General features: G+C 32.8%; 3 protein-coding genes across 5 annotated transcripts in view; 1 reads left to right on the forward strand and 2 right to left on the reverse strand.

The window, feature by feature from the left end:
* Positions 1–841: 841 nt before the first annotated feature.
* bora (aurora borealis) lies at positions 842–5,656 on the reverse strand. The gene is made up of 8 exons (XM_053746384.2): positions 5,372–5,656; positions 5,131–5,295; positions 4,816–4,946; positions 4,308–4,393; positions 3,392–3,577; positions 2,714–2,962; positions 2,090–2,384; positions 842–1,894 (listed from the first exon to the last, which is right to left on the reverse strand). Exons 1-8 carry the CDS (start codon positions 5,488–5,490, stop codon positions 1,062–1,064), a joined length of 2,064 nt encoding a protein of 687 aa, XP_053602359.1. The 5' UTR covers positions 5,491–5,656; the 3' UTR covers positions 842–1,061.
* A 1,103-nt stretch (positions 5,657–6,759) lies between these two features.
* LOC128670501 (uncharacterized) lies at positions 6,760–17,976 on the forward strand. The gene is made up of 3 exons (XM_053746204.2): positions 6,760–7,947; positions 17,277–17,452; positions 17,814–17,976. Exon 1 carries the CDS (start codon positions 6,954–6,956, stop codon positions 7,944–7,946), a length of 993 nt encoding a protein of 330 aa, XP_053602179.1. The 5' UTR covers positions 6,760–6,953; the 3' UTR covers position 7,947; positions 17,277–17,452; positions 17,814–17,976.
* CaMKII (Calcium/calmodulin-dependent protein kinase II) overlaps positions 8,128–18,021 on the reverse strand; it is a 43,295-nt gene continuing 33,401 nt past the window's right edge. The window contains exons 1-2 of one of the 3 annotated variants that reach the window (XM_053746201.1): positions 15,141–15,259; positions 8,128–13,523 (exon numbers count right to left, since the gene is read on the reverse strand). In XM_053746201.1, the coding sequence (XP_053602176.1) occupies positions 11,906–13,438 (1,533 nt within the window). In that variant the 5' untranslated portion in view covers positions 13,439–13,523; positions 15,141–15,259 and the 3' untranslated portion in view covers positions 8,128–11,905. Of the gene's footprint in view, positions 13,524–14,628; positions 14,790–15,140; positions 15,260–18,021 lie in introns of those variants that run through there. The other 2 variants (XM_053746203.2, XM_053746202.1) reach the window with 2 other exon arrangements.

An 18,021-nucleotide genomic window follows, 5' to 3' on the forward strand; every position in this document is an offset into this window, starting at 1 on the left:
GAATAATAAAGATTTCTTTTAATTAAATGTCCCTTCAGTTCGTCTTCGTCAGTGTGTGAAGACGTGAATGAACTCTCCTAAAACGGATTTTAGCAAGTATCATATAAGTTAGGTGAACTACATCGTTACAGAAATTAACAACGCACTACAAAACGACATTGACTGGTGAAGCTTTGCTTTGATCTAATTCACTGAACTCTTGTACCTACACTACAACGTTTCCAACATTAATCACCACCCTAAATATATTTCAGAAAAAGAAGATATAAAAACAGTAAACAACTGCGGACTTCTGTCTGATATTATCAACTAATTATGCACAACATAAATAGTTCGATAATGAGCGAAATATTATAATAAAATATTAGTCTTTGGTCCTTTCAGAATGGAAATTAAAATAGCAACAACTAATAATAGAAAAATATCAATCACTGGAACGAACACAATTATTATCATAGAACATATTAATTTGCTACATCTAAGAGGTCATAAGACAAACAGACAGACATGTGTCTGTTGTTCTGTCGTGTTAATTATTGTGCGCAGTCAATTATTATTAGCTAGACTGAATTATCACCAATTGAGCTTATCTGTAAGGCCGTTTTTGATGGCCATAAAATAACTTTAGTTTATATATTAATTTACTAGATTTTCTTTCGAAAACTCAAATATTAAGTAGATTTGCAGGTAACATTAATATTATAATATATACCGGTTAGAAATTGAAATAAGTCGACAATAACTATCACAGGTAATAAGACAAATTGTAATAAAATTAATCATTTCAAATTATGTTAGGAAAATGTTGCTGTATCATAGCAGGGTTCAATCACAAAACAAGTTTACACAATTTCAGTCTCGAAATTTTATTACATACTACTTGACTCAAGTAAACACATAATTAATAACAATCACAAATAATTAATTCATGCAAAAATATTACCTTCTTTAACAAAATCACATAATTAGATAAAAACATCCACAATAATGGAGCAGTGTCAAAAAAGCTATCAAAATCATTATGTAAAATTTCATAACAAGTTCAAAAATATTGATTTCTGCTAAGAATGGACTCTCCGCGACTTGTTTTTTGAAGGTGTTGAAGAAAAGTTACAGTTGAAGGTCATGTCTTCGGTAAATATATCAGACATAGACATGGCGTCATTTTTATTTGGCACAAAGAACCCAAAATCTTCAGTCGCAACATTTTCCTTATCCTCAATTTTTGCCTCTGAGAATCTGAAGCAATTTCCTTTTTTTATAAACTCATTATTAGTATAGAACTGCACGCTATCTGAAGAATTTTCGTCTTTGAAACCACTGTCAATTCGGGCCCATGGAATGTTGGATATCTCTTTCAAGGCATTTTTGCTATTATTTATTTTAGACATATTAGTTACTGTCAATTCAGATGGCTTTATGGCACTTTCGTAATAACTGGATGCGTTCGCATAGAACGTGTTCTCGTTAAAGCCGCTGTCTACTCTCTTAAAACTAACTGAGTTATCGCCTCCTAATTTGGCGTTTCTAGTACAATCAATTTGAGATGGATTTTCAGTCAAAAATTTGAGATCAACTTTATTGAAGTCTATCTTCTTGTCCTCCAGACACAGTGCATTATCAGAATTATCTAAACTATTATCTAAAGACATGTTAGCCGGACTCAGTATGAGCGGCGCACGTATTTTGCTAATTTCGTGGCTTAGCACGTTACTCTTGTTCTTTCCTTTGATAGGAGTGTCGTCCAGCAAATTGATGCTATGAATTTTGGTGGACGACTGAACATCTGAGTGATTCTTAAGGGAATCTAATTTAACTAATTGATGTATGCTTGGCTCTTCCACTATGCACCAACTGGCCTGACTGTCTTGTGGTGGGCTCGATTCAGAATCAGCTGAAAACATTTAGCAAATTTTCAGTTATTCAATAAAACAATATCAAAATATCTCTTTGATACGTCTTAAATCATTCAAAGATACGTAAAGGTAAAATTATTGTTCAGCATGTGTATTAATAAATCGACTTAAGGCTATTTCCATCGAATTCTAGCTAAGTTTAAGACAGAAAATGAATTGTAAAATGCACATACCTTGCGATCGATCATGGAATGACCCATCAATGCTAATGTCCATACTGAAGTCAAGCTTCTGCACTGACCGACTCCGATGCAAACTGGACATGCTCAGACTGCGTTTCTCAGAAAATGACTGCGAGCCTTTTCGACTCCGTGGCGGAGACTCTTTGAGCGACGTGCTGCGCTTCACTGATTTGTTGTTAGGGGTCTTACAAAAACATGGACCCTTTTTTTCACTGTCTGAACTGGATTCAATGCAGTCTAGACATGTGGCCATTGCTTCTGATTCGGGCGATGTGAAATTATTTTTCTGAAAACGTAAAATTCCATGTATCAGTACAAGGTATTTATTTACCCCGTTATTAAAAAAGTCAAATACTCGGTCATTATTTTGAACGATGTTAATTGAAAGTTGTAATATTATCATCTACTAGCTGTTGCCTGTCGCCCGTAGCAAGTTGCCTAAATCACTCTCAAGTCTCTCTGTAATGCTTTTTCACTCATACTCACATGATTCAGGCTTCAATATTCATGGTTTTCAATTGAATATAATAAAAGCTGCCGTTTAGGCTGAATACCGAAATTTTTTTGCAAGTGCACTATGAAACCCTAAAAAATCAACAAATACGTTAAACAAACCTCCTCATCACTAGACGCAGCCTTGGTAACCGGCGAGATGGATGTAGAGGCGAGGGAAGACGACGTGGCCGACTGTTGATCTATCCTCTTCTTCGGAGTGTGGAACTCAATAGGGCTCAAACACGCCTCGCCAAAGTCTACCACATCCAGTATTTTATTCCTATAACCCGGCTTAATGTTTGCGAATTTACCCTTTTTTAATGGCGTGCCAAATGTACGCTTCATACCTTTCGCCACTAGATCTCTGCTCTGAAAAAATCAAACAAGATATCTGTTCCTGACATACTTTCAATGATGACGTAAGCGTAGATAGTATTCAGCTGGGTCGGTTTAGGAGAGGAAATCAAAGTAATTAAACACAGAATAACAAAATAGGATATAGTAATTTAACAAATATCTTCGCCCATTAAAGTTTGCCAAGATTTAATCCAACTATCATAAAAAATATATTTTTATTATTATTCTTATTTTTTTTATTCGGCTCATAAATAATATACTTAGTAAAGTAATATACTTAGTGTTTAAGCCAACTATGTATGCCTCATCGTGACATTCTATTTTATTTAGTTTTCAAAATGCAAACTTTTGTGATCACCTCTCCTAAAATTAGACATGTTTCTTAACCGCTAAAGCCAAATAGCAAACATTTTACATAAAAACAATTGATAAACCACATACGAGATCAGGACTGAATATAACAGGTGTATGCGCCTCATAGCTTGACGGTGGTCTTTGTTCTACGGGTATCTCGTCATCAGTCTGCTCCGAGTCATAATGATCCACATCACTATGCTCTTCAAAAAACAGCTTCCGACATAAAGAACCATTTGCTGTTATTTCATAGTCACCAGAGATATTTTGATCCTGGAATTTATTGAAGACCCTATAAAACAGCTAGTTTTGCCACATGGGTTTGCTGCCATGAGAATCTTCAGATTTCTTATAACAGTATCAACCTGAGTTTGCCCATCCCAACTAATGTTATAAATACGAAAGTATATTTGCTTATTTGTTTGTTACCTCTTCACATATTATCGATTGTTATGGAATTTGTTACACGGGTAGAAAATAACCTGGAATAACACATAGGGCACTTTTTATCTCGAAATTCCCATGGAAGCGAAGCCTCAGTGCGCAGCTAGTTATATTTGTACAGAGAGATATAGATTAGACATGATGTTATATTGACCTATGTCAACAAGAGACATACAGATTGAGTAGATGCAGTGAAAATTTGTATATAAGTGATCATAAAAGACATTTATAGGCATGATTTGTAAACCAGGGGGCCATTCTTTTGAGGCATAATTATAGATCCATTTAACATTAGCATAACTATTTATTGCTTAGGTACATGTATTTTTTCTAGTTATTCAATCAATCAGATTAATTATTATATTTAGTATTTTTACGACAAGGTCGACCTATATTACTCCTGATTGTCTAGTTTATCACTGTGCCCTATTTCCTTAAAATTGGTTGATAGCACAGAATGAGACATAATAGATAAACAATTGTTTGGCTGCCACATATTCACTGGTTCGAAAGGCAGATGATAAATATTAGATTAGCTACATCTAAACACTGTGTGTACCTGTGTATATGTGCAGAATGGCTGTAGAATTTTCTCTATTTCAGGTGGCAGTTCTGGTGGCAATGTCAGTACAGTTTGAGCTGAAACTAAATTGAGTAGCATGAAATTTGTTCCAAAATAACATTAATACCAGTATTTATCTATTATTACAAAATTGTTGTATAATTTATTTTCATACAAAATACATATTAATGTGAATTGGTTGTTGATTAATCAGATCAGATGATAAGTATAATAATGTATACAATATAAAACATTGTGCAAAACTGCTGCAGCTTATGAACATAGCTACCACGAAAACATCTACAGCTTTGTCCACACATATATTTACGAAACGACTTCACAAGGGTACTACTAGTTCGAGCTTTATCCAAGTTAAATCTGGTCATCATTACAAAATCCCTCCTATATTACACACTGTTGCTATTAAGCAATTTAGGTAGTAATAGACCATTTTGTAATGTAGATATGGAAACAAAATTATTATTAATTCATTTTATTCACTTACCATCTTTCATTACTACATTACTATCTTTAAAGCTTGTTATGTGTATACTTGAGTCAGATATTTGAAGTAATGGTTTTATTTTCTTGGAAGACTCCATAGGACTAGGCATTACCATTTCTTGAGAGAAGAATCTATGAAAAAAAATGTATTTAAGTCAACTAATGACCCGTCCCGGATTTGCTTGGGTAAAAACATAAAAAAATATACACCTTAACCTTCCTCTGGAATCACACTATCTATTGGTAGAAACCGCATGAGAATCCGTAGTTTTTTTTTACGCGGCAGAGGACTTTAATTTATAATATAATAACTAACCTTTCGGTCGCATCTTCGGCGATTTTCTCTAAAGCTGGATCTGGGGAAGGTTCAAATTGGCTATTGCAGGCGACAATGTCCGCAGGAACCAGCGTACAGGCTTGATCTATATCCCAACGGAAAGATCCATTACTTTTCTTCTTGTATATTTTGCACATGCCCGGGCTAAAATTAAATATGAGACGATCACACTTTGGAGTAATTAGTAAAAGTATTTTATGTTTCTCTCGATTGAACTCACCTGCATATTGGTTTGTGCAATCTTTCAATCAAAGCGCTATCAAACGGGTTGCGCACTTTCTTGTGCGTCGGGGGAGTCGATTTATGATAGGATTTTGGGCTATCATTTTCGTCACTCATTTCGAATTTAAAATAAGTTTCAAATAATTAAACGCAGTTCATGGCATCAATCAAACAAACAGCATCATGCAGCAACAAATAGGTACTAAATACAAATTATTTAACATTAACAACGAGAACGCAGCACGCACACAGTAAAGAGTCAACGACCTTTTTTTATGACAAACTGTTTGTTTTATTTTTACAATCGAGATAGTAATGTGACATGCCAATATTCAATCGATTTATCAATATAGAAACTCGATATGTTTTTTCTTGTTGAAATGGTTTTGTGTATCCACTTTCATAAATGTATCAAATGGTCATGACAAATGTATGTGTAGTACCATCCTGCACATTTATACATCAGAACGTAACTTTTATCAAATCAAATTATAAAATTAATTTTAGATTTCTCCTTAATTTGTTAGTAACAACCGTTCCCTAACTAGTGAAAATTGTGCAAAGTTATGATTTATCGACTTATTTATTAATCAAGTCACGAGAATTCTAAACTAAGATTTATTTTAAATTTGAACAGATTTGCTTTGAAAAAATAGCAACCTGGTAGAACATCTATGTAGGATATCATGTAGGTAATCTATGTAGGTAAACAAAAATTAAAAAATACTTATTAAACGTCTATCCATCAAAAGTTTAATTAAAATTATCTAAAATGAAAACAAGCCAATATGCTTTAATTTTTTCAATCGTTTATTCTGACATTTAATAGTGAATACCACATATTCTTTCGGCGGCTATGGATAAAACTGTATGTAAGTCACAATAAACGTATTCAAGTCATGAATTTTCGTTCGATTATGTTACAGTCGATATCAATTTATGGGTACTCCATCACTCAGATTTCTAAATATATGGCAGATTAGAATTAGAATGTGGCTGTATTGCACCTTGGAGGCTGCACCATGCAACCCAGGTAGTATTGTTAACGTTACCATATTCACACTAGTAACGTTAAATAATGATGTTTGAAAGTTACTACTGTTAACGGTCACATCACTACAAATGTGAAACACAGATATCTAATGATTGAATGTTCCCCAAAATAATTGCTTTAAGGAATGTTCCTCTAGCTGTCATGTTACAAAGAGAAATAAAAAAATATCAATATTTTTTCGATACAAGGCAAAATGCCATTTCCCACGCACGTCTCTTTGCGCGAGCCTTATCCCGAGAGTTTTAGAGACTTTCAAGCCGTCTTACAAATGTTTCAAGCCTCGCTGTCGTTTGTTGAGAATTGATTGACATTGACGTTGACTTGACAGTTTATAACTGTCAGTTTCATTCAATTCGATTTTAATTCAAACTTAACACATAACATTAATAACTTGTATTTTGTTTAATTTTTCTATAATACATATATACTGTTCTGATATGTATTTAGTACTTAATAAAATATTTAAAACTTAAAAGCCATATACGTGACTATCTAATTTTACACAGCTGAAACTGATTTAGATATTATGGATAACACAAGTTTTGAGCCAATGGATGTTGACCTAAGTAGTAATTCAATCACTTATATGGATGTTTCATTTAATGAGCCTCATGAAGAATTTACTCCTGTGCCTGTTAAAGAAGAGCCTATATTTGAACCTGCTCCAACAAATAATTGCACACTTCCTACACTAACTATTCCTACTCAAGCATCAGCAACAGGTGTTAAAGTTTATCATATAATAAAGAAAAATGACAGAAAACAAACTTTTAATACGACCCATATAGCAGTTTCCATATTACTGGTAACATGTTTATCCATGGTTGTCTATCAAATAATAAATGTGAATTGTAGTAGTGAATTGGATCCAGACTACCTCAATGAAAAACTGCACCAAAAGGTTTATGGACAATATACCGCTGTGACTGAAATAGTTAGTGCTTTAAAGTATGAATCAAGAACAAAACTTATATTTTTTTATGGAGGCACTGGTGTAGGTAAAACTTATACCCTGTCTATAATGCTTGAAGATAAGTGGAACTATACCAATATATATCATTATACCATGCCAAGTTTTGTGACTACATTCTCAACAGAACTGATGCTTGGTTTGACCATATGTAATACGGCTGTATTTGTAGTGGATGATTTAGTACCATCAGACCTTAAACAGATAAAAATACATATAATAGATGTTATTCGAAAAAATTATGATATGAATAAATATATTGTGATGATTCTAGTCTTCAATTGTGATAATTCAGACAAGGACTTAATGAGAAAATGTGACAATACATTTTATAAAGAAGTTGAGAGAATTTTCAATGACATCAATGCATTTAAACAGTTTGTGAAGTTTGAAGAGTTATCTGAACGACATTTGAAAAAATGCATTGAGGATGAATTGGGTGAAGGCTTAGATGATGTTCACTTTAACAATATTGCAAAGAATTTTAATGTCTCCCAGGATGGATGCAAAGGAGTTCATAAGAAAATAAAGATTTTGAATAACTTATAAGGTATGAGTTAAATTATTAATAGTAGATTTGTAGTTTTCTATTTTGCTTTATTTAGTACATAGAGTAGTTAATTATTTAGACAGGAAATGTAATAGTAGATAAAAAAATTGTTAATAATTTTACTTTGTTGGAATCATGTATGTGATATAAAATAAGAATATAATTTGAAATAAAACAGAATTTATAGATCAAAAGAACTTTATTTTAGAGAATGTTACATGATAATCGGCAATGCAGAGGTTCAAGAAATTATGTTGAATACAAATATATTATTGACAACTCTTTCATACACCTACACTTTCACAATTGGAAATTATTCTACAAAAACTTAGCACTCAATGTAAGAAATAGCAAATTCTAAATGAAAAATTTTGGTGCACATGGAATATTAAGGAAAAATACTTGTACTCTAACTAGAAAACACAAAGTATCTTCAACTACATACTCAAGCAAGGGTGCAATATTGATTTAATTTTGACTATAAACACATTCTTCCCATACCAATAGCTTAATAATGACTTCAATACAATGCTGATAATATAGGCTTAAAAATAATACCCTTGCCATACAGGACACTCATTAATTACATATATATTATGCAAAAGTATTTTAAACAAAGACAATGCTAGCTGAATGGTCAAAATTTTATAATATTTAGAATTAGCTAATACTACATGAAAAATATGCAATTATTTATAAACAGAGTAACAAAAAAAAATTAACATATATTTTATTTCTAATATATTAAAGACTGTTACCACATTGCACTGCACCCATTTAATATTTTAATGTAGACTCATTGAAACCATTTGAAACATACAGGTTCTTTGAGCATTGAGTAAATTTTTGCTTATAAAACTCATGTTTTATAATAGACATACCAATGATTTTGATAGTCCCATATGTATTTCCAAATGGTCCCAGTGTATAAATTGTAAGTACAATATTTATTTAAAGTAACAAATTCATTTTATAGTGTATTGATAAAAAGCAGCCAATAGAAAGAGTTGGAATACTGTAAAAAAGCTCTCCTAAATGGTAAGCCGGTGAGATAAATACATGCAAACAGGTAAATGTGCACTATATAACAATTTGTGGAGAGCCATATTATATTTTCAAAGAGAATATTGAAATATATTGAAGCTGATTATCTTGACTATTGTTGTTTATTTGGAACACTGTTGAGGAAGACAGTACTCAGTGGTTTATATTTCCATGATTGAGAACTCTGTTAGAAACTGGAAGTTACATGATACATTGATTTGTGCATCTTGTATTCTAATGTTGGATAAACTCGAACTTCATAAAACATGAGAAGTTCCATGCATATTTCAATTTACTAAGCAGATATTTTCAACAAGAATGTAATATTAAATTTTATAGGGATATATTCTCATAGGTAAAATTTTCAAAATTCGAATTATACTAGATTTAAAAATATTAGAACTGATACGTAATAATCGAAATAACTTGCAACAATTTCACCATTCAGTTAGGCTCACAAAGTAGAGGACACAGCTAATCAGAGTATGAATAGGTTCCCAACAATTGCTAGACCTACACAGTGGCGGCAATACTGCTGTCTATAGGAACTAATGCGCTGTGCTTCAATTGTACACAAGCATTTTTACTTTGAGAAAAATAAGTACTTTATTTGGTTAACTGCGAAATTCATACAGATAGCCATACATAGTGGAATTAAATTAGCACACATTAATTAGTAGATTCATTATCTACTATCTAGAGTACGAATAATTATGACTGATTTCTAATGTCACGTTACCACAATAGTTATGGTATTAACAAAAGTAAAATTCATTTGAGATTAATTTAACTCGATATATGGATCGACACGTGTGGCGTAGTAAGTTAATAAGTATGGCTTTTAAAATTGTAAATTTTGAGCCCTAGTCAACGTTATGTTTTCCATCTGTATAAATTTTGTGATTATCCACTCTAATCTTTACTCCTATGGCTGGACTGGACTACTTATTATTCGTACAGATACATAATTCATATCATTCAATACATATCAAGTAAGTAATATATATATATATATATATATATATATATATATATATGTACTTTCCAGATATAGAGTTCTAACATTGGAGAGCCAATAACAAAAGTTCGTAAAGTAATAAGTATAAATAAATTTGAAGTGAACTAGTTAACAAATTCTTTTAAAATCGTTTTCTAAATAAAACAATAAAAACATATATATGTATAGCTAATCCGAAGACGACACTTTTAAACATGCAATGTGCAAATCAAATACCTATTTACACAATGTAAGTTCTATGTAAGTATGTATAATATGTTCAAAATTAATTTAAAACGTTGATTAAATACTAAATATGCGTAACAATAAAGACTAGAATACATTTTTAGTTTTTTTTTCATTACAGTTATTGGCACTAAATTCAATGATAATGGCACTATGTACTGAACTAACTATGTACTGAAGATATCATGAATACTTATATCACAAACATTGATTTGATTACACTTTGAATGACTTAATGACACTTATTATGCGATGCTTTTATTATATAATTCCAAGATCTTGATGTTACGTAAAGTAAGTTCGCTAACTATACTAAAATACATTACAAAGTCGTAAAAACATGGTTAAATGTTGTTTATATCTAATTATTTATATATCTAAGAAATACTGAATTTACGGCAAACTTACAGTTAAGGATCCAATAGTTAAATCACATTTCATAAGTGGAACTGTGCAAAAAACACCATTACACATTAATATCACTGACAATCCAAGCTCCTTTTTAGTGAATATTATAATACTTCCATGCAAACCATTCTCTTGCACAGTAAACACTTAAAATATTTTATACTATCGATCAAAACGTCCGATCGTAACATTCAGGTACAAACACAACATTGCAACTCAATAAAGCACGAATAATAATGAACAGTGCCATACCGAAAACTTCTTTTTTTATATCGTAGAATGCTGGTTATTTATTGAATTGTCCGCTCAATTCATTAGAAATTTATCTCTTGGTTAGAATGTATAAAAATTGCAAGCTGAGTAACAACAACTTTAAAATCTAAAATTGACGAAATTGATATAATCCACTTAAAATATAAAAAAATACGATGAACCTGTTAACTACAAGTTACTAAGTTGAAAAAGTAACCCAAATAGGTATCATAGGTATGTAAAGTTTAAAAGTAGATAAAAATTTATAATAAACTATTAGACGTCTCACTGTTACATGCATGCATAGTGCCAATAACTGCATAGTTCATTAGTTACTTAAATCTTACTATCTAGGTATTTGATAACAAATAGAACACCATTTTTAAGCACGACAAAACATTCATAGTTAAAAATGTAGAGAGACTTACTGAGAAATGTGCTAATAATTCTAAACCTCGAAAATTTTTTGCAGTTTTTATTCTTATTTATGTAGATTCAAGATTCATAGTATCAGATCTGATGTTAATCTATAATATTGAGATTTCTTTGGATGTGTTGATAACAACAACTTGCATTGATATTCGTTGACATTTTCGATCGTGGCCGAGATCAAATTTTGTATATCCTACTAATAAAACTAGCACAAAGCTTGGATATTGAAACGGTATCACATTTTAGCCACATCTTTTTTGATTATAGACCAGGATTTTATTAAGACATTGACTGTAGATAGAAGTAATATTATACTGGTGTACATAATAACATTTACCTAATAGTAAGTAACTTAATTCCTTGGGATTATAAAGAAGTTTTCTAATAAAATTCGTGTAGTTTTCATAGCAGAACTGGATATTATGATTTTTAAATTTCTTGCCACTGCCATAGAATTTCTCGCCGCAATTTAATCGATTCATTGAAGGGTTACGGTTGCGGCAGTGGCATCCCCGTTACAATTTTGTTTGCAAGACCATTATTCATTGGCGCTAGGGACTCATTCAAAGACACGACTAGTTAGGAGCGATGGAAATGTACTGCCGTCCACTTGTTGTGGCGCTTTTGCCAAATGCGTGTTTCTTGTGACTGGTGGGTGGCTCGTCTTCCTTCGGCATCCACACTTTGAGTCACGCAGACATACGCTATAACAGCTACATCATCTCCGAGAAGATGTACTCTAGGGTTTAAAATGGTTGTGTTTGTTTTAACATGGGAAGGAGTGTTATCAATGAAGAATTTATGGAATTCTACTCCTTCTATAAGATTGCCTAATGCATCAGGATCGAATGCAGTAAGATTAGGATCACAAAGCTTGGAGTAGGTTTCGTAATCTCCGTTGTTGATAGCATCAATCAGCACTTCCGTAATTTTGATTACCTCAGCACGACGTAAAGAAGCAGTGCTATCGCCACGAGCTTTCTGAAATGAATCGGCTTTAGATAATCCATCTTCATCATGTTCTTTTGAGATAACAGTGCACGCTCTATCCACACCTTTCTTGTCTTTATCCAAGTCATCGTCTTCCAGAGTAGTACTGCTATCAGTAGATTCTTTCACTTGCGATCCATCCCCTTTCTTGTTAACCATAGATTTACCTGAAAAATTTCGGGTCGCGAGCATTGTCGTCAAAATGGCACCTTTCAGTTTACGACGAGCATTGAATTTCTTCAAGCAGTCCACAGTTTCCTGTCTATGCATAACAGAAGCAACGCGTTCGCGATGGCAAATCCATGGGTGCTTTAAAGCTTCAGACGCAGTTATTCTCTTGCTTGGATTAACAGTTAGCATCTGGTTTATCAAACTTTTTGCTTCAGGCGTAACAGTATCCCATTCAGGTGATGGATAATCATAGGCGCCAGCTTTAATTTGCCCATATAGCCTGTGCTGATCTTCATCCCAAAATGGTGGGTAACCCACAAGTAGAATGTACAATATTACGCCGCATGCCCATATATCAACTGGTTTACCATAAGGTTCCTTTTTAAGAACTTCAGGTGATAAGTATCCCGGAGTACCGGCAAATCCAAACCATGCTTGCTGGTCACCTTGAACTTCGATGGCTAGTCCAAAATCTGCTAGTTTCACTGCAGCGCCCTTAGCCTTACTTGCCAGTAAAAGATTTTCAGGCTTTAAATCTCTATGTACAACTCCATTGTGATGGCAGTGATGTACGGATTCTAAAATTTGTTGTATACAATGCGACGCATCGGCTTCGGAGTAAAATTCCCGTGCCACAATATCTTCAAATAATTCACCACCAGTCACCAAATCAAAAACAAGGTAATGAAAATGTTCCTCTTGAATGGAATCATGCAGTCTTACAATATTAGGGTGCTGAAGCTTTCGACAAATCCTAGCCTCTCTTTCCAATTTTTGAAAATCTCTAGCTGAGAGTTTTTTAGTGTTTATTATTTTGGCAGCAAATTCATATCCAGTCGATTTTTGAACAGCTCGCCTTACTATGGAAAACGCTCCTTTTCCTAATTCTTCTTTCAAGTCATAATTGTCAGAAAAACGAGTGCTAACACTTTCACGGTTTGGGTTGGCCATGTTTACTGCAACGAAAAATTTATCAGATCCAAATAGGCAACTTACTTTGTAAATTTGAGCACGATTTGATAGACGATGTCACTATCTGAAACAAAGCAAAATAATTCATGAATATGTACGTATTTGTAAAATAAACAGAAAGGATACCTAATATAATAATGTATGATGTGATTTAGATACGATAGATTATTTAAAACTTTACTGAAAAATACAAAATAATGGTGGACTTAACGCCATTTTCAATCTTTCCTCTTATTATTTTTTATGATCATAACGTATGAACATTTTATTTTCCAAAAATTAAACAAGCGTCAATTTGATTTTAATAATAATTAGTATCAAGTAATAAAATAAGTGTTGTCAATTTTAATTATTTGAAATAAACATGATTATATATATATAATTATTTTTAGTATGTTAAAGTAGTTGTGATTGCGAACAGTGATTCAAGAATGAATTTCAGAACGCCGAACAATTTACTTATACCTATTATTCCTCATGAATGTGGTCATCATATTATATATAACTACCAGCGGCCCGCCGCCGGTTTCGCTTGGGTAATACCATAATAAACTATATAGCTAAAACTGTATATATTTTTAAAAAATCTCAATTGGTAATTAAGCGAAGAAAATGCAAAGTACTAATGCATTTATTACGAACATGCAAGTACGTACAGAGATTTTCTTAAAAACTACTGATTGTTGTGTCTATTAACAAAAAGAGGAGTTAGAAGTTTTTGTATGCCTATATTATCTACGTATGGATCTTTATAATTTTCATTTTACTTTTTTCCGTAAAAATATTGCGCTTAGAGCATATTTTACTTTAGAATATTAATAAAAATTGTGTATGAAGTTACACACTTATATTTTGTACGCTTATTATATGCCATTTAAATACATTTTCCAAGCACAAAATATTTAGCCCATTGCCAAGAGAACTGTTAATTTTATTAATTTAAGTTTCGACACTTGTAATCAATAAAAATCACGCACGTTATTTTTTTACATATTGCATAGGAAATATTTAAGAATTGACATAAAAATCAGGAGTACAATATGTTTTACATTATTGTTTCTTTTTATAATGTTCCATTTTTTCCTTTCAGATTTTTTAATTTTAAGGCACAACTAAATGTGTATAAAAATATTTATTTAAATAATTATTTCCAATCTAATACCACTTACGAAATGTTCAAAAAATAGATATAGTCAAGTAGCGGCCGAAATTTATCGGAAACAGAATCATCGACACTATTTTGGTCACACACTCTAAATTGAAGTTCTTCAGGCTCAATATAAAACGCCAGAGATACCTAGACAATAGTAATCGTGGTCACAAACATAGACTTCTAATATTAACACTACAGTAACGGGATGACATTTCGTTAGCGCAAAATAATCGATACACCATTGTCTCGACACATTCACCAAAATCCCCTGGACATTATAATGCACTTATCTCGAACAAATGACTAAACATATACCGCACTTTGCAGTCCTGCTCATGAGGAGACACAAAATTCTATTTAAAAATAACACTGATATTAAATTATACAGCAATGAAATGATCACTGCGCGACATTCGACGGTATTCTTAGCAGTAGTATATATGAATTGCTCGCGATGTATTTTTCATCGATGAAATTGACTTAATATACAAATTAACATCGAAACAATATTAAAATTTAGGTATTTACCTATTATGTGCCCATTTTACACAATATTCAATGAGATTGAAATTTGATAAAAAGGAAGGGCCTGGCCCTACACCGCACTCTCCTTCTGCTCGGGACACGAGCTTCGGGGTCAAATTCATAGACACAATGAGTTGCCATATCCATGCGCTGAGGATATTTTTGAAATCTCTTAAAGTAGGTTCGGAGTTTGTGAAATATAGCATAGAAACTACAATTATTTTCTACAGAATAATACTGGTTTCATCATATATTTAAAACCATTCCCTAATTTATATTTTATTCTTTTCATTCTATTTTTTGCTGCTGTAAACATTACACAATGTTAGTAAAATCGATACGCTAGCGCAGCGTCAAACCAGAGAGAATCCTCTACTGCCGCTCGGTATGCCATCTAGTGTTAACTGTTAACCGTGCACTTTGTTTATGACTTTTTTCTACATCTCAATTCATGTTATTGAACTTTTTTGTTATTAGCTAAATTAAACAAATTGTCATAGATATTGATGTTATCTTGGTATTAATGTATCCCTCTCGGTTGTTTAATATTTGTGTTACATTATACTGTTTTGTTTCTATAATTTAGATTTTTTTTTCTCAAATGCAAATCCGTAGATTTCGGTTCATTACATATATTGAGTAATTTTGTATTATTATCAGATTTTTTATGAGCTTTGGCCTTTTTTCAGTGCTCAGGATGTAGATTGTATGTGCGTTTGTTACTACTTTGCACCAAAAGTATACTTAAAAGTAATGGTTTCTAAATAATAAAGGTTCAAAAGCTGATTCTGTCGCGAATATTACATTTTGCAAAATGTAATATTCGCGACAGAATCAGCAGCATTCCTGTTTGCATTCAGAATATATACTGTACTTATTATACTTAAATCATTTATTTCACTAGCATAATCGAATTAGATCTTAATAATGAATTTATATATTTTTATATACCTATATTTAAAAAATATATATATTTAGTACTATCTGAGCCCTGGGGCTACGATCTCGTGGGAATTTCGGGAAGTACCATATGTGTTATTCCGGGTTATATTCTACCCGTATACCAAATTTCATAACAATCTGCACACAAACTATCGCACTTATAATAGAATATTAGTATAATGTCTGGTTTCAACGTTTCTTTAACTTCAGGTACTAGTTTTTTCCATTTTCTAGACATTTCCTGCAAATTCAAATGATGAAATGATTGGATCAGAAGACAATAAAAAATAATTAAAATGATTTAGTAGATCTGCGTTTGTGTGTGTTGGTAATGTTAGGTACCTATCACATACAAAAAATATTAGAGCGTTGCGTCAACGCAAACGCTTTTGTTTGTACCAATTCTTGTTATGAACCATAGCGGTCCACCCTATTTAAATAAAATTTCTACTTTCTTTTTTTAAATTCTTTTGAAGTTTTGTAGATTATTTCGGCTTGACTATTGTTCCTTCCTAGGTGAGACTATGTTCTTTGAGTTACTAAATACATGTTGAATCCCACGCAACCGGTGACTAAAAATAATATCATTTTGAATGTTAATTATTAATTTGGCTTTTGTTGTCATCCAGCCCATAGGCGCAATGCTAACTGGTCTACTAAGTAACGGCGTGGATCGTCATAAAGGACCCCTCTTAAACGGCAAACTCCACGGTTGTTTCACAAAAATCAAAACTGGTTCGCATCTTGCGCAAGTGCAGGGGGAACCAACAAGGGCTTTCGTTTCGGGCCCTTCCGAAATTCGCCGGTGCACAATGCACCCTCCGTACCATCCCCACGCGAGTACTCTTATTATTACACAGCTACGGTTCTGTCCCCATATTGTTCATATTATTTTGGTATACGCATGACGCGTCACAAAGTTTTCGTGGTACTATTTTCAGAAGTTTTCGTGGTAGTAGTTGCAATAACCTTTAAAAGTTTTATGGAATAAAAATAGATTTGTCCTAAAATGTTAGTTCGCTTTCAGTCTGCGAATTGTGTGACCGAAGGTATTTAATCAGCTCGGTCGTTGATTCTGTCACCTTATATTGGCAGCGAAGGGAAGTATTAAGGTTTCGAACGTTGCGGTCGTCTCAAGTTCCTTTTCTCATGAGTGGACGTGCGTGTAAAATTATAACTTGAGATTAATATGTGCAGCAGGAGCGTCTGATGCACGGTGCGTCTTGTGTATCGCCCGCTCGACTTGTAATAAACGGGCATATCGATCGTGGACTACCCTTTTTCTCTGAAATGCGTGCCTACTGTGTATTCGGTGATCGTTTCAATTTGGCGGGAGCCAAATCTGCGACACTAGAGCGTATGAAGCTGATTCGGTAAGTAACAAAATTTTGAAACAATCAACCCCGTTTGTCTTCCAGCTCTTTTATGTATATTCCATTGGTTTTATATACTTGCTGCTCTTCCAATATTTTTCTACTGCAATGTATATATTTGCCATGATATTATTCTGGATACCCATCAACTAACTGTTTAACATTCTATTCAACAAAGTAAACTGTTGTCTGAATTCTCTCTTCCAAATCTGGCTTCTTCAAAATTCGTAATGAAGTTATTACTTGCACTTACATACTATCTAATTCAAATAAAACATTTGAATCCAATTATTAAAATTGTTCAAAATTTTTCAAACCATAAGTGGATGTACAATGAGTAAGTTAAGCTTTGTTGTGACAGAAAAGTTTCAGCGGATCTTTGGCGGACAAAGCTCTCTCCGTTATGAACCCCTGCCATGTCAATGACCCCATAGCATCAAAAGGTTTTGGCTATTGCGAATGTTACCCAACACGAGGCAATCTAGAACGAGCCGAGAAAAAGGATCGAACTTTTGATTACTTTTGCATAATATTATAAGTATGACATTGTATTTGCAGTAATGAATAAA

This window comes from Plodia interpunctella, chromosome 6 (genome assembly GCF_027563975.2).
Source record: "Plodia interpunctella isolate USDA-ARS_2022_Savannah chromosome 6, ilPloInte3.2, whole genome shotgun sequence".
Taxonomy (NCBI): domain Eukaryota; kingdom Metazoa; phylum Arthropoda; class Insecta; order Lepidoptera; family Pyralidae; genus Plodia; species Plodia interpunctella.

What these genes read in the sequence shown, in the direction of transcription:
- bora (XM_053746384.2), bottom strand. Translation starts at nt 5,490, where the DNA reads ATGAGTGACGAAAATGATAGCCCAAAATCCTATCATAAATCGACTCCC. An exon ending in CATTCTGCACATATACACAG is followed by an intron (nt 3,578 to 4,307) that starts GTACACACAGTG and finishes AATAAATTCCAG; the next exon opens with GATCAAAATATCTCTGGTGA. An exon ending in CTGCGTCTAGTGATGAGGAG is followed by an intron (nt 2,385 to 2,713) that starts GTTTGTTTAACG and finishes TTACGTTTTCAG; the next exon opens with AAAAATAATTTCACATCGCC.
- LOC128670501 (XM_053746204.2), top strand. Translation starts at nt 6,954, where the DNA reads ATGGATAACACAAGTTTTGAGCCAATGGATGTTGACCTAAGTAGTAAT.